The 27,246-nt window shown below is 45.1% G+C and overlaps 1 protein-coding gene across 1 annotated transcript in view; it reads right to left on the bottom strand.

Moving 5' to 3' along the window:
* Window positions 1–9,635: 9,635 nt before the first annotated feature.
* Window positions 9,636–27,246, bottom strand: part of MEIS3 (Meis homeobox 3) — a 171,534-nt gene continuing 153,923 nt past the window's right edge. Inside the window, exons 10-13 of the mRNA XM_033957346.1 lie at window positions 25,916–25,974; window positions 25,635–25,721; window positions 16,356–16,443; window positions 9,636–10,407 (exon numbers count right to left, since the gene is read on the bottom strand). Of these exons, the coding sequence (XP_033813237.1) occupies window positions 16,385–16,443; window positions 25,635–25,721; window positions 25,916–25,974 (205 nt within the window). The 3' untranslated portion in view covers window positions 9,636–10,407; window positions 16,356–16,384. The remainder of the gene's footprint in view (window positions 10,408–16,355; window positions 16,444–25,634; window positions 25,722–25,915; window positions 25,975–27,246) is intronic.

Below are 27,246 nucleotides of genomic sequence, written 5' to 3'. Positions count from 1 at the left end.
TCACATTGGCTTCCAATGTAAGCATGAATATTATTCAAATTCTACTGTCTACCGTACTATTAAAAAATGGAGCTGCCCCCACCTACCTGAATGATCACCTCATCTGGAACAACTCAACAAGGCTAAGAAGGACTCAGACTCCATTTATTTACCCCCCTATCAAATCACACTGTGCAAGAAGATGCACAATGGCCTACTAGCAACTCAGGCAGCAAGACTTGATCACCACCTATCCAACTTACTGATAACAATGCTTGATTGCAAAACCCTCTGAAGGGAAATAAAAACCTTGCTATTCAAAAAATTTGTCAAGGCAAACTAATGCAGTACCTAACCCTGTATCTCTCCTGATAATGTCCAGGTTACATCTTTTGTAATCCGCCTAGAACTGCAAGGTGAAGGTGGAATATAAGTCACTAATGTAATGTAATCGGACCTCAGCATTTTATGCTGATAAGAATTGGTGCTGTGAGTTCTTAGGGGGACAGAATAGCTGCTTTTAGGTGGAAGACCCTGGTGCTGACCAGGAAGATGGGCACCTGTGTTGGGGATCAAATTTGAAAGGCACTCAAAATTTGGAGTTCCTACTGCTGCTGTCTATTTTCCAAGGGAAATTGACCTGATCTTTAGCACATGGGTGCAGTAATCTTAAATTTTGCCCTGAACACAGCATAGTATACCTGGAAAGTGCAAAGGGGTTGTTGAAGAGACTACAGACAGTACAGAATACTGCAGTTAGGGTGATCTTTTCGATCTCTATGACAGAATTACATCATATATTATCAAGTTACATTGTTTACCAATACACGCAAGGATAAATTTTAAGCTCTGTGTGACAGTTTTTAATATTTTATATGGTCAACGACTAGGATTTACCCGGACACATCCTCTTTATAGAGGCTTTTCAAAACCCGGCACTTTGTCCGGGTTTTGAAAAGCTTCCAGCTCGGGACATCGTTGAGAGGGTGTCTGCACTTGCGCGGATGCAAGGTGGCGATGTCATCACGTAACAGCCGTGCATGCGCAGACGCCCTTCCGACGCGGCTCCGAGCACTTTTTATGGGGTGAGGCTGGGGCAGAACGGGGCGTGATGTGGGCGGAATGGGGCAGGGCTGGGTGGAACTGGGCGGGCCTGGTAGGGGGCCATGGGTTTGGGTTTTACTAGCATAAAATCTGGTGACCCTGTCAAGGACCATCATATCTGCTGGAATTAGTCTCCTCATGTCTAGGTAGATCAGGACATGCTTTTTTGGAAGCAGTTTTATTTTCAGTTTCCCTCCGCAAAACAAATTAGCTCATTTATGCAACAGAATGCATATTTTTTTTATTATCAGGCACCTCTAATCTGGAAAAATTTACCGTTTTTAATTAGACCAAGGGCTCCTTTTACTAAGATGCGTTAGGGCATTAATGTGCGCAGAATTGCTGCACGCGCTAGACCTTAATGCCAGCATCAAGCTGGCGTTAGTTCTAGCCACATAGCGCGCGGTGTAGCGTGCAGTAATATCCTGCGTGGGCTAAAAACGCTAGCGCACCTTAGTAAAAGGAGCCCCAGGAGTTCATTATGCGGTTTTTTAAAGAAGCTTTTAAAACCATTTTTATTTAATAAATTTCTGTCTTGAAATTGATTATGATTCATGTTTATTATGCAACCTGGACTCTTTCCAACTATTCCGAAGACACCTGAAAACTTAGCTATTTTCTAAAATGTAAATTTCCGCTTCCCCCTACCACCAACTCCCACTGTACTTCCCTTTTAATATTTGTAAACCGTGTCAAGCTCTATATTTATAGAGAAGATGTGCTATATAAGTTTAGAGGGGCATAATCAAAAGGGACGTCTAAGTCCGTTTACGTCCATCTCGCAGGTCGTCCAAAGTTAAAAAGAGCCTAAGACACATTTTCAAAAGATACGTCCAACTTTTTTTGACTTTCGAAAATCGTCTAATTATACGTCCTGCCGATCTGATCGTCCAAGCCACTAAATCATCCATCTTTATACCACATTACCGTCCAACTTTCCGTCCAAGTCCAAAACGCCTAGAACAAGCCCTGTTGGACGTGGGAGGGGTCTGCAAAGTGATGGACTACACACCCAGACATGCCACCTAAATAGTGGGGTATCTTACAGGGCACTGCTGTGAACGTCACAAAAAGGGTGCCATGGCTTCCCCTCACTACAGCTCCTTTACAGGTTATGATGAGCCCCCCAAACCACCTCCAGAATCCCCTAGACTCACCTATCTACCATCCCTATAGCCCATATGGCTTCAGGAGCCACTTATATGCCAGTACAAAAGGGTTTTGTGGGTGTATAGGGCAGTGCACACGTTTCAGTATCAATGCAGTGATTACAGGGGCTTATGGGCATGGGTCCTCCGCTCTATGGGTCTCTAACCCACCCCCAATACGACTTAAGCTGCCTCTGGGCTGAACGACTAGGCTTTCCTATGCCAGGCATCCAGGTGATGAAGGTCTGGAGGCTGAAATTTAAAGTTGTGAATAAAATTTTTATGGGGGTGGGGGGCGGTTGGTGATCACTGGGGTAGTGTGTGGGGGTCTGTGTTATGTGTTTGCAGTGCTTATCTGGTGAGTTTAGGTGGGTGACTTAGACCATGTTTTAGATGGTCTAAGTCACAACGTCCAAGTTCCGTTGATCGTCGGGTGTATAACTTTCGGTTATACATGCTGTATGACTAAGTCTAAGCCAGCCCACGTCCTGCCCAACTCCCACCCTCGACACGCCTCCCGACACGCCCCATTTAGCTTTGGACGTTGAGCGGCACTATGAAGGCCTAGGTCATTTAGAAATACGTCCAAAACCCGGTTTTATTATCGGTGCTTGGACGTTTTTGAGAAATGTTCGTCCAAGTACCAACTGAGGCCGATTTTTGGATGTTTTTCTCTTTCGATTATGAGCCCCTTAAGGTTTAGTTTAGTTTATTTTAAGTTATATGGCAGTATACTATGGGGTTCTTTTACTAAGGCACGCTAGCCATTTTGACGCGCGTTAAATATTAGTGCATGCCAAACGCTAACGTGTCCATTACACGCTAATATTTAGCATGCGCTAAAACAGCTAGCGTGTCATAGTAAAAGAACCCCTATGTTTAACTGGGTCTGTTTCCAGTAGTTGAATAACATAACATAACAATATACTTGTATACTGCAGCTACCTCTCAGTTCCGTGCGGTTAACTGGACCTCAATAGTGAGCCACAATCCATTAGCTGAAATATTTATCAAACAAATATGTCTTCTTGTGACAGACTATAGGAAAATTATTCAAAAGGAAGGCAAAAGATGTCCCTCTTGGTATCCAGAGTGAGGTAGAGCCCTGGCTCATATTCACGGCTGTGAAGCAGGGCACCGCTAAGAACTGAAGAGAAATTCCTTTAAAAGATAACATAAGAAATCCCAATTGAGACAAATGCTTCTTTCTCCTGTGTTTATACTTTTGAGGCTCCAGTGGGGTCAGAAATGAAAGGGGAAATTAATATCCCAGATAACTAGCTGTGGGGCAGTCTTAATGACTGACCTCCGGGTGACCTAGGAGTCAGTGCACTGCAATTAATGTGGTCATCACAAGCCCTGATTCCATCCCTGCAGCCAAAACCAAAGCTCAGCCAGATTTCAGCTCTGACCATCAGTTGTTTTCACCCCTACAGCTAGTTCCTCCCTGCCACAAAGAATGAAGCAGTGGCGTACCAAGGTGTGTGTGTGTGTGGGGGGGGGGGGGAAGATCCGCTCCGAGTGCACGCTTCAAGGGGGTGCACAACCGGCCGGGTCTGGAACCTCCTGCGCTGCTCAAAACAGCATTTCAGCGCGGCTGCCGTACATATTTCAGAGAAGAGTCGGCAGCCGCGCTGAAGTACAGCAAGGTCCCGTGATGACTACTGCTGCCTCTGCTCAGGAAAAGATAAGTGACATTGGAGGAGGGTGGACCGGCAGCTGCAGTCACGCGGGACCTTGCCGCAACTCCCTGCGTCTGCTGGCCCAGTCCCCCTCACTTACCTCTTCCGGAGCAGAGGCAGCAGAAGTAGTCATCGCAGGACCTTGCTGATTTGGATGAAAAGGAGCATAGCATGGTGGTGGAAGGAAAAAAAGGGGGGCCGGGTGGTAAGGAAGGATGTGGAGGGTGAGAAAAGGGGTCAGGGTGGTATGGAAGGTTGTGGAGGGTGAGAAAGGGGGTCAGGGTGGTATGGAAGCATGGTGAAAGGTGAGAAAGGGGGTCAGGGTGTTATGAAGCGTGGTGGAGGGAGAGAGAAGGCAGATGCTGATGGAATTGCCGAGAAAGGGGAAAGAGACATATGGGGAAGGATACTGCATGGAATTGGATTGCTGGGAGAGAAAGGGGGCGGATGCTGATGGAATTGCAGGGAAAGAGACATGCGGGGGAAGGATACTGCATGGAATTGGATTGCTGGGAGAGAAAGGGGCAGATGCTGATGGAAGTGGGGGGAAGGGAGAGGAGAGAATGAAATGCCAGACCATGGGGGTGTGGGAGAGGGAAGGGGAGGAGAGGAGAGAAACGCCAGACCATTGGAGGAGGGAAGGGAAGAAGATGGATGCCAGAACAATGGAGGTGAAAGGAGAGATGGAAGGGGGAGACATAAAGTTTCTGGAAGGGGCATAGGAGAGAAGATGCCATATAGAAGGGGCAGAGAGAGGGTAGACAGGGGATGAAAGGAAGAGAGTGATAAGAAGATGAGGAAAGCAGAAACCAGAGAAGACAAGGTAGAAAAAAATTATATTTATTTATTTATGGTTTTTTGGGTTTTTTTGCTTTAGGGGAGATGCATTGCTGTTTCTGTGGTGTTGCATTGTATGCAGAGTCCAGTTTCTTGGTGCTTCAGTTTAACCTTTGTCTACGTATTTTTATTCTATCTCCCCATTTACAAAATTGTAGAGCGTTTTTTAGTGTTGACATCTGAGCTGTTACCACCATGGCTAAAAACTACACTACAGTTTTGTAAAAGGGGGAGGGGTTCGTTTGTGATTACATACTAGGCGAAGGTGTTTTCTGTGTTCTGTGTGTTTGAAAAGACATGGTTTTCTGTTAGGATTGACTGTGTAAGATTGATCTGTAGTAGTCTGGCTTGTTTAGTTTTACAATGGGTGTATTGATGTACTTCTCACTGCAATATGTAAGATGCTGCCTTTTCCTAGGTACACTCTTGTGTGATGTGTGGATTGTTACTAAAAATCATGTTTTTCATACAGATGGGGGGGGTGTAAAAAAAAATGATGGGCCCCGGGTGTCACATATGCTAGACCCGTGGTAGGGTTATCAGATTTTCGGGAGCGAAAATCTGGGCCCATGGCCCTGCCACCAGTCCCACCCCATTCCTCCTGAGTCATAGTAGCATAGCGAGGGAGGTTGACACCCAGGGTGGTGGCATCTGGCATTGCTACTTGGGCGCACTTCCCACTCTTCCCTGACGCATGGACACTCCCCCACTCTTCCCTGTTGCTTGGGCGCCTCCCACCCTCACATATTTCTTTAAATGTTCTCCAGTTCAAACAGCATCTTCTACCTGCTGCTCCTGTCAGCGTCGGCTCTCTTCTGATGTCACATCCTGGTCCCACGACCAGGACGTGACATCAGAAGTAAGCCGAGGATGGCGTTCGCAGCAGGTGGAAGATACTACTCGCACTGGCGAACATTTAAAGAGGTACGTGGGGACGGAGAGGAGGCGTGGCGCCGGTAAACCCCATGAAGACAGTGCCTGGGGCAGTCCGCATCCCCCGCACACTACACTACTGCATAAACCATAAGTAGACCTGCTTTTTCATTTCAATACAAAGACTCAATTATTCATATACATCAATCAACATACACACGCACGTAGGCCTGTGCACTCAGAAGTACACACAAACACCTGCATTCAGACATATACCCCTCTTTACTTGTACACACACACTCACTCTCAGATACATCTACTGTAAATACATCTATTGCAAATACATACGTGTGTACAGGTGTACATGTACACATGGAGGGGCATAATCAAAAGATACATCAAAGTCCGTTTTGTGCCTAAATCGCTAGTCGCCCAAGGTCAGCAGTGTCTAAAGTCCATGCCTGAAAAATACGTCCAAAATATTTCTTTTTTTTGAAAATCGTCTAATTATACGTCCAGCCATTTGATCGGCCAGACCGCTATCTTTATACCCCATTCTCGTCCAAAAATTTGTCCAATTAAAAAGTGCTTAGAACCAGACCTTTTGGACGTGGGAGGGGCCAGCAAAGTGATGGACTGGACACCCAGACATGGCAACACAGTAGTGGGGCACCTTACAGGGCACTGCTGCAAACTTCACAAAAAGGGTGCCATATAAACATCTCACCACAACTCCCTTATAGGTCATGGTGACTCCCCCCCAAACCTACTATAGCCACCTGCCTACCACCCCAATAGCCCTTATGGCTGCAGGTGCCACCTGTATGGCAGTACAGTAGGGTTTTGGGGGTGCACATTTTTCACCATGAATGCAGTGGTTAGTGGCTTATGGGCTGGTCATCCTCTCTATGGTTCACTAGCCCACTCCTCAGACTACTTAAGACACCTCTGTGCTTCTCTATGCCAGGTGCTGATGTTCTGGAGGCAGATATGTAAAGTTTTTTTTAATGATTTTTATGGTGGGGGGATCAGTGATCACTGGGGGAGTGTGTGGGGGTCAGTACCACGTCTCTACAGTCTGGTCACTTTGGATACTTTCTGGGCAATTAGACCTGGTTTTCAATCGCCTAAGTTGCTACGTATAAGTTATGTCTAGGCAACCTCAATTTTCAGTTATACTTGCAGTACGACTAAGTCTAGGTCAGCTCACGCCCAAATCCCGCCCTCACCACTCCTCCTAAAACGATCCTTTTAGCTCTGGGCATTCAGCAGCACTGAGAAGGCCAAAGTCGTTTTTAGATACATCTAAAACCCGATTCAATTACGGCACTTGGGCAACTTGTCTTACTGATCGTCCAAGTGCCGATTTAGGCCGGATTTTAGATGTATTTCCGTTTCAATTATGAGCCCCATACTGTATAGGATGAGGCAAAAAAAAAAAAAAAAAAAGTAAAATAAAAGTAATCCTCTTCTGTTTTTTCAGCAACCGCTTTGAATTTCAATGAGAAATTTTATGTACATTATTTAGTCATCATCCGCTATAATAAAACCCTTAGCGCGCATGCGCACTTCAAACTCTGTGGGTCCGTGATCCGTGGCACCGTGCCTGCACATGCGCAGTACACCGCTGAGCGCTGGCAGTTGGCTGCTGGGGTTGATGTGCTACATGCTGTAGGGGGCGTACGTATGTGCGTGCATGCATGCGTGTGTAGCGGGTGGGGGGAGTGGAGAGGAGGTTTCTGCTCTTCCAGTCTGCCTGCCACGTTATAGTGGGTGTGGTGTCCCCCTTCTTACTCGCACTGACATGAAAGAAGAGGCGATGAAAGGTAAAAAAACGGTGGTTTCTCTATCGGGGCGCACAGACAGAGTATGGGAACATGACCGTGGCTCTTCGGCGTTGTGAGGGGTGGTGCTGGATAGGGGGGAGGTAAAAAGAAGGGAGAAGGGCTACTGCTGGACAGGGGGAGCAGGGAAGGGGTGCTGCTGGACAGGGGGGAGGTAAAAGGAAGGGAGAAGGGCTACTGCTGGATAGGGAGAGCAGGGAAGGGGTGCTGCTGGACAGGGGGGGAGAGACAGAAAGAAAGAAAGAAAGCAAAGAAAGAAAGACAGACAAACAGCGGGCAGGGAGAGATTCAGAAAGAAAGACATACAGAAAGAAAGAAAGACAGACAAACAGCGGGCAGGGAGAGATTCAGAAAGAAAGACATACAGAAAGAAAGAAAGAAATGCCTAAGTCTACATATCTATTCTAGCACCTATTAATGTAACGGGCTAAAAAACTAATAGTTACATATTACTATTAAATAACATTACCTCCCTCCCACACACATTTACAAAACTGCAAAATGTTTTTTAGCGCTAGCTGGCTTGCTGAATGTTCTGTGCTGCTCCCGATGCTCATAGAGTTCCTATTAGCATAGGGAGCAGCGCAGAACATTCAGCATGCTGACCTGTGCTAAAAACTGTTTTCGCTGTTTTGTTAAAAGGGGGGGAGGGGTTAATGATCTTAACTAGGTTGATATTACTGACATTTTAGCGTTACTACCTTGCAATTTTTGCATGTTGAAAATGTTTGAGCTAAAACACAGTAGAATAATGTCATTCAAATGAGACAATTAACGTAGGCCTCTTTTTACAAAGTCACGGTAGTGATTTCCAGTCTGGCAAATGCCATAGGAATTACATGGACTTTGTCGCATTTGTCGCGGAGGAATTGCTTCGTAAAAGGAGCTCCTAGTGTCAGAATTTTGCAGTCTGTAAAAGCTGATAGGGCCAGATTCTGTATAGCATGCTTACATTAGGCACCGGTAGGACACCTAACTTCGGAATCTAGGCTCAACTCTTTTTTTTTTTTGGCTTAATTGGCGTGGTAATTGACTGTGCCAGTTTTCAGCCAATCAAAAAAATTAAATAAGCAATTAAGAGTTTGGTGCCGAACTCTTGGGACTCCTAGCAATGCCAAACGATGCCTACTTGAAAAGTAGACATCGCTAGGCATCCAAGATAGGCCAAGTGAAACCTGGCCTAATATACCGACGCCTACCTCTAGGATGCTTAGTGATACCTAAGCACGCCTAAGCGCCACTAGGCAGGATTCTATAGTGGTTGATTGACAACTGTGCTGAGCGGCACCTACAATGTAGGCATGATTAGGTGCTGTTTATAGAATCTGGCCCAGTGTAGGGTTACCAGATTTTCCGGAACGAAAATCTGGACTCATGGCTCCGCCCCCAGGACCACTCAGTTCTGCCCAAGTCATACCCCATTCCGCACCCCACCAGCCCCGTTTTCTCAACCTGTTCACTTCTAGGGAGGTCATCTGCGCATGCGCTGGTGTGACAGGCATGCGTAGATGCCATCCTGAAGTCACTCCTAAACCCAAAGTGCCAGGTTTTGAAAAGCTGTCTGGATGCCCGGACATGTCCTCTAAAAAGAGGACATGTCTGGGGAAATCCGTACGTCTAGTAACCCTAGCCCAGAGTTTCTACACTTATCAATGGATCCCAGTGGCAAAGTGTAGCAAGCTGTCCCATATCATCTGCAGTACTTCAGATAATGGCAATTTCACAGTGCCATTTGAATATTTTTGAATGCTTGAAAATCACTGGGCGGTCACGCTAAAAAGTCTGTCACTTCACCCTGCTCATAGATAATCTTATTCTTCACGTTGCAATTCCAAGTGCTGAAAAAACAGCAAGAAACTCTAGTGTTACTTTGTTTTTGACTTACCTTGTATATTCCAAGAGATGGAGCCTGTGCGCCTGGGTATTAGTCTTTCAAGTGTGACCCAAGACAGATTGTGACAGAAGAGCTGGAGGGGAGGGGGCACTGGAAGGCTCATGATCATTAGATAATTATTGTAAGGTCAACAGAAGGCATCAGAACCTACAATGAATATCCCTTCCTGTCTCTTCCCCATCTCTCGTCTCCCACAAACAGTTGGGTTCACAATAGAGAATTTTCAAATTTTTATCATTTAAAAAAAAAAAACAGAAAACAAGACAAACAACAACCAAAAAAAAATGTACAAGTTAACTTAGTTCCCATTCTGAGTGACAACATAAAAAAAGTTTCTATGTTTTTCAGTTCATATGTTCAACAGATCCACACAATATTTAGAGATTTTCAGGTGCTTTTAAACTTGGTCCATTCAACAAATACCAGGAAAGAAAGGGGTTTCCTTCCTGTTTTAAATACCACCAGGAAACAAGATCTTGTATCAGTCTGGGTGCAAAATTCAAGCCCCATATTTGCCAAAGTCCAGCTTTTCATTAATATGATTTCCAACTTTTTATTATTAAAATTCTCCCCCTAGTTCCAGGTTGGCATGATGCTTCTCTTCTGAACAGGTCAAGTCATAAAATTCCTCTATTATTTTTTAAATTTTTAGCCATGAAACTTTATGCTGGCACCGATTTCCCCCACAGAAGTGCGTACAGCTTTGCCACAACCATGGCCAGGGATTGGTGCTGGTGAATAGGGGAAGGAGGGAAGGGTGAGATTTGGTAGGGTGGGAGAGCTCCTTTTAATGCACGTGAATATATAGGGCTCCCTTAGTCATGATGTTCTCTTTGGGGGCCTGTGCCATTGTGGGTTGATGGGGGATGGCCCAGTTGGTAACGTCACAGCAGAACTCTGGGCGTGCCTGGCCAGGTCCGTGTGCAGGGATGGTCCTTGTCGCAGTCCAGCAGGGTCCAGGGGCATTTCAGGGGGACATGTACCGAGGCTGCACAATCCCATGCCCACAGCCCCGATGGGGTACTCTCCTGACACTGCTTGGAAGACTGAAAGACAGTATATGGAGGGGGGGGGGGGGGGAAAAAACAACCCATTAGTGAATTCATTGCTATAATTCTGCAGAATTCCATATCCTATTAAAAAAACTCAGCTGTGGAAATGATGTGAAAATATTGAAAAAAATATTATTAATACCATATCAAGAGCCCAGTATATTTCACTGGGGGGCTAACAAACAGGTCGTTTCCACCCCGGGTGAAAACGCAGGAACACAGGAGAATAAACTAGATTTAACAAATTTTCTTGATAATTCATTGGAAATAATAACAGAAAGGACAACTTTAATTGTGACATTTGCCTTGGAATTTGACCGAGACTTAATTCTACGTACCTTTTTCAGACACATAAATTACAATTTTCTTGGCTCAACTGTTAGACTTTTCCCTGATATTTCTAAGGAGACGCAGAAAAGAAGAAAGGACTTTTTGGTTTACAGACCCAAGGCTATAGCCTTAGGTGCATCTTTTAATTTGAAATTCCCTTCTAAATGCTGTATCTCACTTGGAGGGAAAAATTTCCTTTTTTTTGAGCCAAAACAACCATTGGAGTTTATTGTGGCTAAGGAGGGAGGGGGGGGGGGGTAGTTACTGGCTCAATAGCTGTACCATTAATCTAAACTGGCTGTCTGGGGTTAATATCTTGTCTCCTAATCTGTCCTAGTAAGATCTTGTATACTTTTTATTTTTCTTTCTTTGTTCTTGGATCCTTAAAATTGTTGACTAAATAGTAAGAATTTTTCCTTTTCTCTCTTCAGCCTTTTGAAAGACTGTAATTGCTAGTATCCAAATCTGTATGCAGGTGTATCTACTTGTCTATGCTTATTATAATTTCATTAATAATAAAATTTAACAAACCAGTGGCTTCAGCCATCCGTATTGGCTTTTTGAAGCAACGTGAACAGCATGCGTCTTTAGTCAGAGGTCGCAGTGAATAAAAGCAGCAATGCCCCTATCATTTCCTCCTCATCAGAAATCTATATGGCTAATGCCCTTCTTCCAGTTCTATCCTGAATCTAGACAAAATGTTTATCCTTTATTTGGTATCTTGATATTTGGCCCTTCTAAAGTGTACAATTAAAATCACTGGAGAAAAGAAATATAATCTTCAATATAGGACAGTAGAATAAAGGCAAGTCAAAGAAAAAATTAAAATACTAGATTACTATCAGATTAGTTTCTAACCCCTCCCCCCCTCCTTTTATGAAGCCACTTTAGGCTTTTTTTTTTTTATTGCGGGCTGCGGCGGTAAAAGCTCTGACGCTCATAGAATTCCTATGAGCGTCGGAGCTAATACTGCCGTGGCCGGCGATAAAAAAAAAAAAGCCTAACGCGGCTTCAAAAAAGGAGGGGGGAGGGACTCTAAGTTAGTATCAGATCAGTATCTCAGATTAACGTCTGCCTGCCGGGTATGGTGCATCCTCCACCGCAGGATGATCCACCGCTCCTGGAAATGCACAGGAAAACAGGAACACGTTGTAAGCATGGATTTAAATTTAGGAAATGAGGGAAAATTCTATAAACAGCGCCCTAATCGAGGATGCCTAATTGAATTCCACGAGGAACTTGTTTTGAATTGGTTTAATTGGCGTGGTAATTGACTGCGCCATTAAAAACTGACTTAAAACATTTTAAACAATGAATTTGTTTTGTGTGGAATGCCGTGTGGCACCCAGCGATGCCTAAATTGAGGTGCCTGGTGACACTTAATGAAACCTACTTGAAAAGTAGGTGTGGTTAGGGGGCGGAGAATAGGTGTGCTTGACTTAGGCATCGCTAGACATCTGTGTTAGGCACTAGTAAATTAGGCCAGGAACCCCTCCCACCCAAAAAAAATCATCCCATTCTGTCAGCACTGCCAGCTAACACTACAAGCTTGTAGGGCCCGCAGAGTGAAGACCGCCCCCTCCCCCCGACATTGATCGGAGCTCATGTCTCCTGCCGGCCACCAACACGGATTGCAGTCCAGAAGCCCCACTATCCCCCAGCCAAGATCGGAGGCTGAGACCCTAAAGAGGATGCCACCCCTGCTGCATCCTACGCAGTCCAGAAGTCCCACTATCCCCCAGCCAGGATCGGAGGCTGAGACCCTAAAGAGGATGCCACCCCCCCTGTATCCTATGCTGTCCAGAAGTCTCACTGTCCCCCAGCCAGGATCGGAGGCTGAGACCCTAAAGAGGATGCCACCCCCCCTGTATCCTATGCAGTCCAGAAGTCTCACTGTCCCCCAGCCAGGATCAGAGGCTGAGACCCTACAGAGGATGCCACCCTCCTGCATCCTACGCAGTCCAGAAGTCCCACTGTCCCCCAGCCAGGATCGGAGCCCTGGGACCCTGCAGAAAATGCCGCCCCCCTACATCCTGCCATTGAGAGTGTTCAGCCAAGCAGCAGAGGGGGATGACTCGGCATGGCTGTTTCAGCGCAGCTGCAATGAAATGACCCGCGATGAACTGGTCGCAATGAATTGTGGTTAAGGGTGGATTTGGGGCATGGCTTGACATAGGCAATGGTAAGCACCTAGCTTAAGTGCACTCATTTAGGTCAAGAAAACCCTGGCATAAATGGAGTGCGCCTAAGGTTTCAATGCCTACTGGTGCTCAAGACTGCTTAGGTGCAATTCTATAAATGGTACCAGGTGGATGATTGACAAATTGTGCTCCTCGGTGCCTAGACGTTAGGTGCAATGTATGTAATCAGGGCCTAAGTTTGCGCTAATCAGTTAGAACAGGGGTAGGGAACTCCGGTCCTCGAGAGCTGCATTCCAGTCGGGTTTTCAGGATTTCCCCAATGAATATGCATTGAAAGCAGTGCATGCAAATAGATCTCATGCATATTCATTGGGGAAATCCTGAAAACCTGACTGGAATACGGCTCTCGAGGACCAGAGTTCTCTACCCCTGAGTTAGAACATGATAATGTGGCTGTTCTAACTGATTCGCGCTGTCATTCTCCCCCTCCCCCCCCCCCCGACATACTCCCTACAAGAAAAATTAAGAAACATTTTCTAGTGCGCAGTTGGCATGTGCATAGTGGGCTTTCCGCCGCAGGAACCTCAGCACGTCTTGCAGTAAGCCCTTTTAAGTCGCAGTAAGCGAGCACCAGCGCTTACTACAGCTTAGTAAAAGGAGCCCTCTATCAGCTAGGAGAAAAATGCGCCTCTCATATTTTAATATTTTGCGTGGAACAGAAGGGAATGCATTTCTGTTTCAAATCTCCTGGCTCTTGCGGAGCCTTTTGAGCTTTCCATTAACGTTTTTATTTGCATATTTCTCATTTGTGACTGCTTATTTTGTATTGATGTAGGTCTGTCTTCAATATAGGACAGTGGAACAAAGACCCCGCACCGTGCCTTGAAATGAACAGGAAAATAAGAACATTTTCAACATGGATTTAAATTTAGGAAATGAAGGTTCACTGCGGAGTTCGAGAGAGAGAAAGTTTCAAAGAGAGGGGGGAGATACAGAAGAAAGCTTTTTGTCTCGTGGAAGCAAATTGAGCCAAATGAACTAAGGGAAGAGAGAGACGATCCATTGGCATTTTAGTCTCTCCCACATCCCCTTCTGTAAAACAACATTCAATGGGGGGGGAGGGGCAAGGTGGGAGCAGAACACGGAGTCACTACAGCCAAGGCTACGCCCTGAGTTTTGCATTAAAGAATCAGCTATTGTAACGCCGAGAAAAAGTGTCTTTAAAGGAGGAATGGGAGATGCGGGGAGGGCCAGAGGTGCCCGGAGGAAAGAGCCTGAAACCTGTTTGTGAGGCGGCAGCAGAGTTTCCAATGCAGTTTCAGGTATGGGACCGCTGAAGGCTGGCCGACCTGTGCCTAATAGCTCGCTGGCAGCGAGGAAATCCACGCACTCGGGCAGTCAGTCTGATTGGACACGCCGACGCTGACTGCGTACTTAACCGAACCGCTCTCGATTAGTGCTTCCAAGGGGTTCCAGACCCCTCATCTGTGGCTAATGTTCAGCACTCGCTCCCATTGATTTACTAATTTACAGCTGTTCATGCTCCTTAGCCACAGCTTAGGGGACTCTGGTGAGCCAAGCTTAGAGTGTATCTGACATGCGTAGCTAAGCAGCACTGCTTCCCTGACCTTCCTGAGATGAAGAGGGGTCTACAATCAGCTCCCATAATTCCCCACGGGCTGGGACTGCAGAGTCAAGGGATACGCACGACATTAGCCTTTCTGAAATGTTTCTGTGTAACATATCGTAGGATAGATGACAGACTTATATGTAGATAGTATTTCTCTTCAGAAACCACAGACACACAGATCTCGCAAACATTCTCTTTCTCCCTTTATTGTTTCCTAACCTTTTCAAACCCAAGGCACGCCCACAATAACAAATTACCTAGAGACACAATAGGCTCTGCAGAACAGGCACTGTGGACACGGAGAGGGCTCATATGGCCAAAGGCTGGGAATAAGATGAAGGTTGGAAAGATTCACAAGAGGAAATTCAGAAGGGTAGGGCCTGACGAAAACCAGGAATTTTTTGTTTCTGCCGAAACCAAATCTGTGACTGAAACTGGCGGCTTGGTTTTGGCAGTAACAGAAGCCAAAAACCAAACTGCCCCTGGATCTGGAGGCAGTTCCCCCCCTCCTGAGCTCGCTGCTGACCTCAGCAGTAGAGACTGGGAAAAGATGAGTAGAAAAATAAAATCACCAGACAACAAAGGTATGACAAGTGATTTTACTTTCAATTTAGTGATTGAAATGTGTCCGTTTTTATAATTTACATCTGCTGTCTATATTTTCAACTGTTCAGGAAGAAATGTATTTGTTTCTCTGTATGCAGAGTCTGGCATCTTATGGTTTCATTTGTGTGTATTAGGACTTTTAGTTTGTGGTCCTGTATTTATATAGGGTTATCTGTATTCTGGCCGTGTGACCAAGGCCAGGTGTTCTGGTAGGAATGAATGTTGTGAAGCATTATTGGTGTCATGGCCTCAAGTTGGAAGACATTTGTCGGCAGTTTGTCTGGGTTTTGGAAGGCCCCGAGCTTGGGGATGCGTCTGGAGGGCCTCTGCGCATGACGATGTGATGACATCACAAGCATGCGCTCATAAGCATGTTGTAATCATGTTGACATCCATGCATGCGCAGAGGTCCTCTAGATGAAGGCCAGAGCTCGGGGAAGGAGACACAAGGTTCGTATAGGGACGGACCTGGGGGTGGAATGGGGCAGGACCAGGGGCGGGATGGGGCAGAAAAGGGTGGAGCTGGGGGCAGAACAGGGCGGGGCCACATGTCATCTTTTTTAAAGAGGAAATCTGGTAACCCTAATTAGGCAGTGATGACTTTCCTTGACACACCTGCTCAGGTCTGAAGCCACATTGGTTGGGAAATGCTGCTCTACATCGCACAGTAGTTCATTCTCATTCTGTTGGCTCTGGTTAAGAACCGACTCTGTTTTAAGGGAACTTAATACCTGCAGCCACAATCAACAGGTACAAAATTTCTCTAGTTCCCAGTATATGACAGATGTTTGGGCAAAAAACGCTGAAATGAGCTACTAGTGCAAAGCTCTTTAATCTACCTTGAACTGGGTGTACCAGCAGGAGGTGCTGAAGTTGCACTGAGCTGTTAGGAAGAGTGAGGGAAGCCTTAGGGAGCAAAGAGAAGGAATGACATGAGAGGCTAAGAAAAGGAGGGATGCAGTAGGGCAGGGGTGTCAAATGTCAGTCTTTGAGGGCTGCAATCCAGTCAGGTTTTCAGGATTTCCCCAATGAATATACATGAGATCTATTAGCATACAATGAAAGCAGTGCATGCAAATAGATCTCATGCATATTCATTGGGGAAATCCTGAAAACCCGACTGGATTGCGGCCCTCGAGGACTGACATTTGACACCCCTGCATTAGGGAGCGATGTTAACAATCAAATGACAATTTCCTTTCAAGAGAAAAACACACAACAGGGAAGGTACTTACATCCCCTAGGATCAGTGATGAGGTCGGAGCTACATGTAGTGCCACTGTCCCTCCATGCCCATTGTCATCCCCATTGCACCCATGGCTCCTAGGAGGAAGAGAGACATCTGAGACCACACTCACAACAATAAGACTACATCACCCAGCAGTGTAGCGAGGGAAGGAGGTGCCTGGGATATTGGCACCTGGTATCGCTGCACAGTGCACCCTCACACACACTATTCCCCGCGGTGGCTCCCACCTTCCCACATACCTCTTCAAATCTTCACCAGCCTCAGCTCTCCCTCTGATGTCACTTCCTGGTCCCGTGACCTGGAAGTGACCTTAGAAGTCATTGCAGCTGATTCCCTGCCAATGAAGATCTGTAGATGTGGATGGGTGGAGAGGAAGAGAGGTGCCTGCAAGACAGCACCATGGGACAGCCCCCCTTGCTCTGCCACTGACATCACCAGCATCTTGCCCAGGCTAGTTATACACATCAAGCTCATGATCCCCCAAATTCTAGATATGGGGCACCAATCCAAAATGAACATGCAATTTAATTGGACAACAAATCGCTAAAGCAATAATTGGAGGCCAATAAACCAATTATTGACATTAATTGGCACCAATTAGGATTTGTGTGTACACTGGCTGCTATTCTATAATGCTGGGAGCCCAAATCTCACAGCATGCAATCCAAAAGGGGTAGTGGCCATGGGGAGCACGGGGGTTGGGTGGGGTCAGGGGCATTTTGAAAAGTTGGGCATAGTATTATAGAATAGGTGGGATCTGTACTCATTTGGGCGCCAGAATTTACACCAGATTTCGGCTGGTGTAAGGCTGGCGCCCAGAGTTGGGTGCAGAAATCTACACTGGCCCAGATTCTCTAAACAGTGCCATTGCTGGCAGCTACCTAAATGCAACTTCTGATTACATGCCAATCATGCGACAGCGCAGTTTAGGTAGGCGTTGGAAATGTAGGCCAGGTTTTTCAAGGCCTGCATTTCCGGTGCCTATCTTTGATGTGAATTGTGCCTATGTATGGTGCTTTATAGCTCCTAATGCCACTTCCGGCATTAGCCACGCCTACAGAGGCATTAGGCACTGTAAAGCACCTTTGTAGGTGCGATTCCGGTGCTGGTAGGTGCTTTGCTGGCATCTAAGGCTCATAATCAAAAAACATAGACGTCCAAAAAGAATCCTAAATCACCACTTGGATGTCCTAATCGCCAAGACTTCCAAGTGCTGATAATAAAGAACATCTTTCTGTACGTCTAGTGAGGTGTTCCAGCCTCTGTACATTCAGATTGCGAGATGGGCGTGGTGGAGGCGTATTATGGGCGGGCTTTGGACAGTCTCAAGAGCAGGTTAGACACGGACGTCGTGCAGCGATAATCAAACATTTTGCAAGACATCCTGGACGGAACTTATACATTTGGAACTAGACCTATTGTAGATGGGTCTAGGTGTCACAAAGGTGCCGAAACTGACTAGATGACCACTGCATGCATCACGGTAAGACAACCCCACATTCCCCTAGAGCTCACTGACTCCCTCACACCCACAAAGATCAGAATGCAAACGTATATACCTGTCTCCAGAACATCAGCCTGGTGAGTGTGCTAGTGAACCATAGAGAGGAGTAGCAAGTCCCATAAGACACTCTAACCACTACATTCATGGTGGAAAATGTGAGCCCACCAAACCCCTCCAAAACCCTATTCTACTGCCATATAGGTGCCCCCTGCAACCATAAGGGCTATTGGGGTTGTAGACAGATGGGTATAGTGGGTTTTAGGGGGTGCTCACCGTAACCTATAAGGGAGTTCTGGTGAGATGTTTACCTGGTACCCTTTATGAGAAGTTCACAGCAGTGCCCTCTATGGTGCCCCACTGATCTGTTGCCATATCTGGGTAGCCAGTCCATTACAAGACTGCCCCCTCCCAAGTCCAAATGGTCTTGTTCTGGGCGTTTGGGATTCGGCTGAAATTTTGGTTGAAAATGTAATATAAAGATTGGCGTCCTGACGGTCTGGGTGTCCCAATGGACTGGAAGTCCAGATAGAGGATTTTTGAGAAAAAAAAAATCATTTCTAGATGTTTGCCTTCTGAAAGTAGGCATTTTCTTACTGCCGACTTTGGACATCTAACGTCCTACGTTCAAATTGGACTTAGACGTATGTTTTGAAAATTCCCCTCTATGGGTCTATGTGCTATCTTTTTTAAAGAGTGTGCACCCTTTATAGTGCTGAGCACTGATCTTTCCCAGTGCTGTATTATTATAGAATTCCACCCCCCCCCCCCACTAGAAGATAGAAAACAGCAGCATCTGACAATGTAAAGAATATTTCATGGCTCTTCCTATTGGGGCAGAACTGAGTACAAGCTGTGAACTTCATTGAACTCCTGTCCACACCCAGTTGTCATGTATTTTTAAAATAATTTTCATGTATTCTTATCCACAAATGTTTCTAAATGTCTGCTACTTCGCTTCTAATAGAGCAGCATATTGGACCAATTAGTGCTTAGTTCTTCCACTTAAAAAGCCAGTAGAAGCAGTGGCGTAGCAAAGGTGAGAGATGCCCGGGGCAGTGTTGCCACTCCCCCTGCTCTCTTCTCTGCCATCCACTCCTTTCCTGCCCCCTCCTGCTGCGCGCCCCTTCCCTTCCCCCCCCTCACCTCTTTAACGTTCACGGTACGAGCAGCAACCCCAACCGATGGCTCGCGTTGGCTTTTCCTCTGACATCACTTCCTAGATGCAGGGTGCCTAACGCCACTCTGGGCGTAGCTAATGCTGGAAATGGCGTTAGGCGGCCTACAGTGCCTATGTAGGCTTGATTCAAGGCAAAGGCGCTGGAAATGTAGGCCTGGGAAACCCTGGCCTCCATTTCCTTCACCTATCTTTCCCGGAGGCGAGATTCTCTATATGGCGCTGTCGTATGATTGACATGCGATCGGCAGCGTATAGAGAATCTGGGCCTTACTGTTTTAGTCAGAAACTGGCATTGTGTTATTTCTGACCATTATGTGGTCCTGCTCAATTTTCCCCCAATTTAGAATGGGACTACAAGTCCCAGAATGCACATATTCGTTTATCACATACAACCTAGTATATTCTGGGACTTGCAGTGAGTCACTATTTTATAATCTTGCCCATCAGCATTTGACTGTTTGATCACTGCGATTTGTAAAGCTTTTGGGAAAACACCTGAGAGTAAGAAACTTCTAGAAAATTGGATCCAGCATCCCAAAGTGGGCCGTCTGTTAGAGAATGACATGGGGACAAATTTGTCCCTGTCCCCGTGGGATCTGTCCCCATCCCTGTCCCGTCCCCGGGGATGGAGATAGATACCTGGGGACAAATTTGTCCTCGTGTCATTCTCTAGCGTCTAGGTAAGTTAGTGAACTTAATTAGAGGTTAGATCAATGGAAGCTTGAGAGAGTGGAAGATAGCCTGTGGATTATGGAAGGAATCGCTTTAGTGGGGAAATTATGGGGGAAAAAAGTTTTTAATCTGTTCTAGCATTAATGCTTTTAGAAGGCAAAATTTCTGTGTTCTGTGATTTTTGTTGCACTTAAACAAATATTAATAACAAGAGTATAAATTGATTTTTATTTTTTATTTTTTTGGAGGGGGACTAATTTGATACATTTCTTGACTTGCTTTGAGAAGTTGCACTTCCTTTCTTAAGTCAAAACAATATATACCAATTTATTCATAAGGGATATGACGCAAGGACTTAAAGGAAGGGTAGCACTGTTCGCTGACGACGCCAAACTTTGCAACATAGTAGGCAAAAACTTATTACCTGATAAATATGACACACGAGCTACTGCTGCTGGAAAGATGGTCAACTACTTGGCAGCTAGGCTTCAATGCTAAAAAATGCAAGTTAATGCACCTGGGTAGGAGAAACCCGCGTAGAACTTACATCCTAAATGGTGAGACCTTGGTTAAGACCACGGCAGAACGCGATCTAGGGATGATCATTAGTGAGGACATGAAAGCTGCCAATCAAGTGAAGAAGGCTTCCTCCAGGGCAAGACAAATGATGGGTTGTATCCGTAGAGGTTTTGTCAGCAGGAGACCTGAAGTCATGCTGCCGTTATACAGATCCATGGTGAGGCCTCACTTGGAGTACTGTGTTCAGTTCTGGAGACCACACTACCGTAAGGACATACTGAGGATTGAGTCAGTTCAGCGAATAGCGACTAGGATGGTCTTGGGGCTCAAGGATCTCACGTATGAAGAAAGACTAAAAAAATTGCGGCTGTACTCACTTGAGGAGCGAAGAGAACGGGGAGACATGATTGAAACTTATAAGTACATCACGGGACGTATCGAGTCGGAAGATGATATCTTCTGTCTCATGGGACCTTCAACCACCAGAGGACATCCACTGAAAATCAGGGGAGGGAAATTTCATAGCGACTCCAGAAAGTACTTCTTCACCGAGAGAGTGGTGGATCAGTGGAATGGACTCCCACTGCAGGTGATTGAGGCCAGCAGCGTGACGGATTTTAAGAGGAAATGGGATACTCACGTGGGATCTCTAAGGGAGTAATCTCTGGGGGGCGGGCACTTGGAATCGGCAGACTTGGTGGGCTATAGCCCTTTTCTGCCGTCATTTTCTATGTTTCTATGTTTTTACCAGTACTCTTTTTTTTTTTTGACCCAATGAAGACAGAATAGCTTACAAAAGCTAGTCATCAAATGTATTAACCCAGGCTGCCCAGTGGTATAAATTAATATCTGAATTATTGAATAAAAAACCAAAAACTAGTCTTAAAGATATTTGGATTATTGAAACAAAGCAGCAAATTTCTGCATCTCAATGGCCACGAATTTGGAACTGGAAGATAAGATGTACAGCATCAGCATCTATGAGACAGCCTTGGTTTTTCTTGTTTCATAGATCTTTTTGGACCCCGGTTAGGTTGCAAAGGTTGGACAGTTCTAAATCTAATAGATGCTGACACTGTCATCTCGATATAGGGACACTGGATCATTTGTTACATTATTGTCCCTTGATACTCAAATTCTGGAAATCCATTTGGGGGTCAAATTATTATGATATTGGAAGTTCCACTATCACTATCATATGATATAATATTGTTTGGAACAATATTATTCCTCAAGAAACCAATTAATGCAAATCAGAATAAATTGCTCCTCATCATGACAGGAGTAGCCATGCAGCTGATTATGAAAAATTGGGGTAACTTAAATTATAGTTTCTGGTGGGAATCATTATGCCAGATTTATACGTTTGAAAACATTCACTTCTTTACAGAGGGGACACCATAGCAAATTTAAGGAAATTTGGGGCCCGTTAACAAAATATTGTAAGATATGAATGTGAATTATTAGCATTATTTCCCTTTGATTCATGAAAGATTGTTATACATATCCAGGAGGGTTGGGGGGGAAGGGCTAGGGTGGGGGAGGGGGAGGGGGTTAAATAGCTGTATATTATTTATTGGTATAGAGTACAGTATGTTATATTACTTGATTGATTGTTCATATGTTTGCACTATGTATTTGATTTTAAAAATGAGAACATAAGAAGTCGCCTCCACTGGGTCAGACCAGAGGTCCATCGTGCCCAGCGGTCCGCTCCCGCGACGGCCCATCAGGCCCATGACCTGTGAAGTGGTTTCTGACTATTTCTATAACCTACCTCTACTTCTATCTGTACCCCTCAATCCCCTTATCCTTTAGGAACCTATCTAGACCCTCCTTGAACCCCTGTAGCATGCTCTGGCCTATCACAACCTCTGGGAGCGCGTTCCATGAATAAAGAATATTTAAATAAGTAAATAAGACAGAATAGCTTACGAAAGATAGTCATCAAATGTATTAACCCCCTCCTTTTTCTAAGCTGTGGTGGAGTTTTCTACTGTGACCTGGAGCGATAAATGCTCCAATACTTATATAATTCCTATGAGCGTTGGAGCAGCATCGGAGCATTTAGCGCTCTGTGCCACGGTAGAAACCTTTACCGTGACTTGGTAAAAGAGGACCTAACCCCCTCAAACCCTCCTTTTACAAAACTGCAGAAGTGGTTTTTAGCGCAGGCCGGTGCACTGAATGTTCAGTGCTGCTCCCGACGCTCATAGGAACTCTAAGAGTGTCGGGAGCAGCGCAGGGCATTCAGCACGCCAACTGGCACTAAAAACTGCTTTCGTGGTTTTGGAAAAAGGGGGGGGATTAAGTTAGGTCAATAGCAAGGAATCGCTGTATACACATTAGAAACATAGAAACATAGAAAGATGACGGCAGAAAAGGGCTATAGCCCATCAAGTCTGCCCACTCTACTGACCCACCCCATTAAGTCTGAGTACTAATGACCTAGTTCCTTAACTCGACCCTCGTAAGGATCCTACTAGGGCATCCCATTTATTCTTAAAGTCAATAACGCTGGTGGCCTTGATCACCTGCTCTGGAAGCTTGTTCCAGTGATCTACAACCCTTTCTGTGAAGAAATACTTCCTTATGTCACTATCAAATTTCCCTCCTCTGAGTTTGAACGGATGCCCCCTTGTGACCGAGGGTCCCTTGAGAAAGAAGATGTCTTCTTCCACCTCGACACGTCTCGTGATGTATTTAAATGTCTCAATCATGTCCCCCCTCTCCCTGCGCTCCTCTAGAGTGTAGAGCTGCAATTTGTTTAGTCTTTCTTCGTACGAGAGACCCTTGAGCCCCGAGATCATCCTAGTGGCCATCCGCTGAACCGACTCAACTCTAAGCACGTCTTTACGGTAATGTGGCCTCCAGAATTGCACACAGTACTCCAGATGAGGTCTCACCATGGTTCTGTACAGTGGCATTATGACTTCAGATTTGCGGCTAACGAAGCTTCTATTGATACATCCCATAAGTTGCCTTGCTTTGGATGAGGCCTTCTCTACTTGTTTGGCGGCCTTCATGTCTGCACTGATGATTACTCCCAAGTCTCTTTCTTCTGAAGTCCTAGCTAGTGTTTTCTCCATGTTGACTTTTGTCTTTATGGTTCCTAGTGGGCTCATACGGCAGCCAAATTACTTTTTTTTTTAAGTTCAATATATTTTTTTAAATGATGGCAATTCCTAACATTCTATTTGTTTTCTTAGCTGCAGCTGCACACTGAGCTGAGGGTTTCACCGTATCCTCAACAATGACACCTAGATCCTTTTCCTGGGTGGTGACGCTTAATGTGGAACTCTGCATTGCATAGCTATGGTTTGGGTAATGAGAAGAGCAATCAAAATGGTAATGGGGATGATAGTGGGAGCAGAGGGGGAGGCAGGAGGAGAGTTGAGTTATGAAGGGGTAAGAGCGGGGTCAAGGGTACTTTCAGTTTAAACTTAGCCACACGGTGAAGAGCGGCATTTACGCCTTGGATCTGTTAAATTCTGAAAAATTAATTAAAAAAATGATAAAGGGTATGGAATGGCTCCCCTATGAAAAAAACATAAAATAGGTAAAAACTAATCCGTTTAGAGCAGTGGTCTCAAACTCAAATCCTTTGCAGGGCCACATTTTAGATTTGTAGGTACTTGGAGGGCCTCAGAAAAAAAATAGTTAATGTCTTATTAAAGAAATGACAATTTTGCATGAGGTAAAACTCATTATAGTTTATAAATCTTTCCTTTTGGCTAAGTCTTAATAATAATATTGTCATTTATAGCTAAAGAGACATATGATCAAGAAACTGTTTTATTTTACTTTTGTGATTAGGATAAACATACTGAGAGCCTCAAAATAGTACCTGGCGGGCCGCATGTGGCCCCCGGGCCGCAAGTTTGAGACCACTGGTTTAGAGGAAAGATGACTGAGAGAGGTCTATAAAATGAAGAGTGAGAGGAAATGAGTAACTAGGGAATGGTTGTTCACCTTTTCAAATATTATAAGGACTAGGGGCATGCCATGAAACTAAGGGCTCCTTTTACGAAGGTGCGCTAGCGGTTTTACCGCACGCACCAGATTAGCGCGCGCTAGCCAAAAACCTACCACCTGCTCAAAAGGGGGCGGTAGCAGCTAGCGCGCGAGGCAATTTAGCGCGCGTTAAGCCCCTAGCGCACCTTCGTAAAAGGAGCTCTAAGGAAGCACAATTAAAACAACACATAGGGGGTCCTTTAATGAAGCTGCGTTAGCAGCTTAATGGCATGCGACTTTTTAGCACGTGCTAACCCCCGCGCTAGCCGAAAAACTACCGCCTGCTCAAAAGGAGGTGGTAGCAGCTAGCGTGGCCGGCAAATTAGCGCATACTATTACGCGTGTTAAACCGCTAACGCGGCTTCATAAAAGGAGCCCATAGTCAATCTATGAAATTTGTTGTTGAAGGATGTGGTCAAGGTAGGTAGCATAGTTGAGTTAATGTTTTGCATTGTGACCTGATGTGATGCAACTTGTTTGTTAAAGGCAGAATATCAAATGCAATAAATCAAAATGGTTTAGGCAAGTTTGTTTACTCTTTTTAAAAAGGACTAAGGGGTATGCAATGAAGCTACACAATGGTAGGTTTTAAACAAACCAGAGAAAATATTTCTTCACACAATGTGTAATTAAACTCTGGAATTTGTTGCCAGAGAAAGTAGTAAAAGTAGTTAGCTTAGCAGGGTTTAAAAAAAGTTTGGATACCTTCCTAAAAAGAAAAATCCCCAAAAGCCATTATTAAGATGTACTTGAGGAAATCCATTGCTTATTGCTAGGATAAGCAGCATAAAATCTGTTTTACTTTTTGTGATCTATTTGTGACCTGGGTTAGATACTGTTGGAAACAGGATACTGGGCTTGATGGACCTTCGGTCTATCCCGGTATGGCAACTCATTAAATGGTTAATGTCCATGTAGACTTGGAAAAGCCATTACTAATCCCTGGGATTAAGCCACATTGGATCTTGTAGGGCACCTGTGGTTTGGACTGGCTTCTAGCAAAGACAGGATGTTGGGCTCAGTGGATCTCTGTTCTAACCTAGCACAGCACAGTTTATTAAAATATTCTTATGATGCGGGATTGCAGCTCACACTTGCCCAAAAGGACCAAGGAAACTTATTAAAAGTTTTAGGGTGCTGAGGCACTGGGTTCCAGAGATAACTATGATTTGTAGCCCATGGCTAAGAACTTGGTTGAGTTAAATAGGTGAAAAGCCCAGGCGTGCCCATAGTCCAGTAGAGACAGGTTCTTACTAAGCTTCAGAGGCAGATGCTGAGTCATTTAATCACACACACGCTGAGTCATTTAACCAGGATTTAACCAGCATTATTGCCTCCTAAGTTCTATTATATCACAGTTTTCTGAGGCTTTGGCTTACCTGGTGGGCGGATCCCCATGTGCTGCTGTCCATCCATGACGTACCCCCCCATAGGCTGCCCATCGGGGCTGTAAGGTGCTCCCTGCCCTTTAGAAGGAAAGACATAAGAACATCATGGGGAATTTCTGCCATAGCTATATTATGTATACGTAAAATATGTAGAGGTTTAGCGTATGGTAACACCATAGACATGGAAAATAAACCACCAAGCATGGCAACAAGTTTCTAGCAGAGCCAGACAAGGCACAAGTTTTCATTCCACTCCCTGATTGTTGTGTTACCTGTGCGATTTGATTGGTCGATCATTGGCTGTACAATACGTCTCCTGGCATTGATGAACCTGTTTCAGACAATAAGCACAAAAGTCCCATGTTAGATCCTAGATTATGCTCGTTTTTAAGAATGCAGAATGTTTTAATGCAGCAAACCAGCAGAACTTTTGTTTCTGAGAAGCCTGTGTGCTGTCAGCTTCAAGAGACTTGTGAGTAGCAGGACCCCCCCTTGTTTGAGACATATTTAATCATGAGAAACCAATTTGGTTTCGGACAACACAAAAATTTGGAACCAATTCTCTCAGTTCATGGAGAAAAGAACGTAATAGTTACTCTTAGGTCATATGTGAGTTTGAACTTTTACGTGGCAGCGTTTCAGCCAGGAGCACAGCACGAAATGAAGAGTCTGATTATTGCTTGTAAAACTGTCCTAGAGCACACATGTTGGCTGCCATTTAATGTGAAGGGCTTGTAAATATACTTCCTGTAACTAAAGACAAACCTATTTGGGATCCACATTTCATGTAGTGGTCTGTATTCCATATAAAGTTGAGCTTTAGCCTATGGGAGCATAAAAATGGCTGCCAGCTATTTATCCATAGTCTGAACCATTCCAAAGAGGATAATCCATCCAAAGGAACATCTGGTCAGCCTTGAACAATAGATAATTTACCTCCTGTCCACTACAACACCTGATCTGGGGAAGTCGAACACCCTCAAACCATCCAGTTATATGAGTATGATTGTTGCATGCAGAGCTGGTGACACATTCCAGTTGATATTCAGACTGGGGGGGGGGGGGGGAGGCAGGCCGGCTAACTCCCACGGATGGTGCTGACCATGGATACTCAATGCTAGGCTGTTTCTGGTGACCACCATTGGGAGCATTAGCTGATCAAATCCCTGACGCAGCCGTTTAGCGGCGAAACAAGGACCTTGTTGGAAGAGAGAACCAGCACGGACAGTGAGTGGTTTGTGACAGCCTAGTTGAACAACTTTGTGACGCGGAGGGTGAAAAGAAACAACGCTGAACATGTGGTGAATGCCATGGACTTGAGTTAACTGATAGCTTTTGTTTTCCTTTTCCAGTAGCCCTGTGCGAGATCAACATTTTTGTACGTGGAGTTTTTTTTTATGCCCAAGAGAACAAAACGAGCAGCTGAAATCAGTGTGGATTGCTGCCTTGTAATAGTATTTTGAGGCTTTTTTCCACGTTATTGTAATAAATGTGTCTCTGAGGTGAACCCACCACTGGCTAGTAACATTGTTGTTTTTTGCCAATTTTTTTGACGTTATTATGGTACTAATTCATTTAGTTTCTTGAGAGCCATTTAAATACC

Source organism: Geotrypetes seraphini, chromosome 8 (genome assembly GCF_902459505.1).
Source record: "Geotrypetes seraphini chromosome 8, aGeoSer1.1, whole genome shotgun sequence".
NCBI lineage: Eukaryota > Metazoa > Chordata > Amphibia > Gymnophiona > Dermophiidae > Geotrypetes > Geotrypetes seraphini.
The sequence above is the reverse complement of the archived record's forward strand: the minus strand, read 5'-3'. Positions and strand labels throughout refer to the sequence as shown.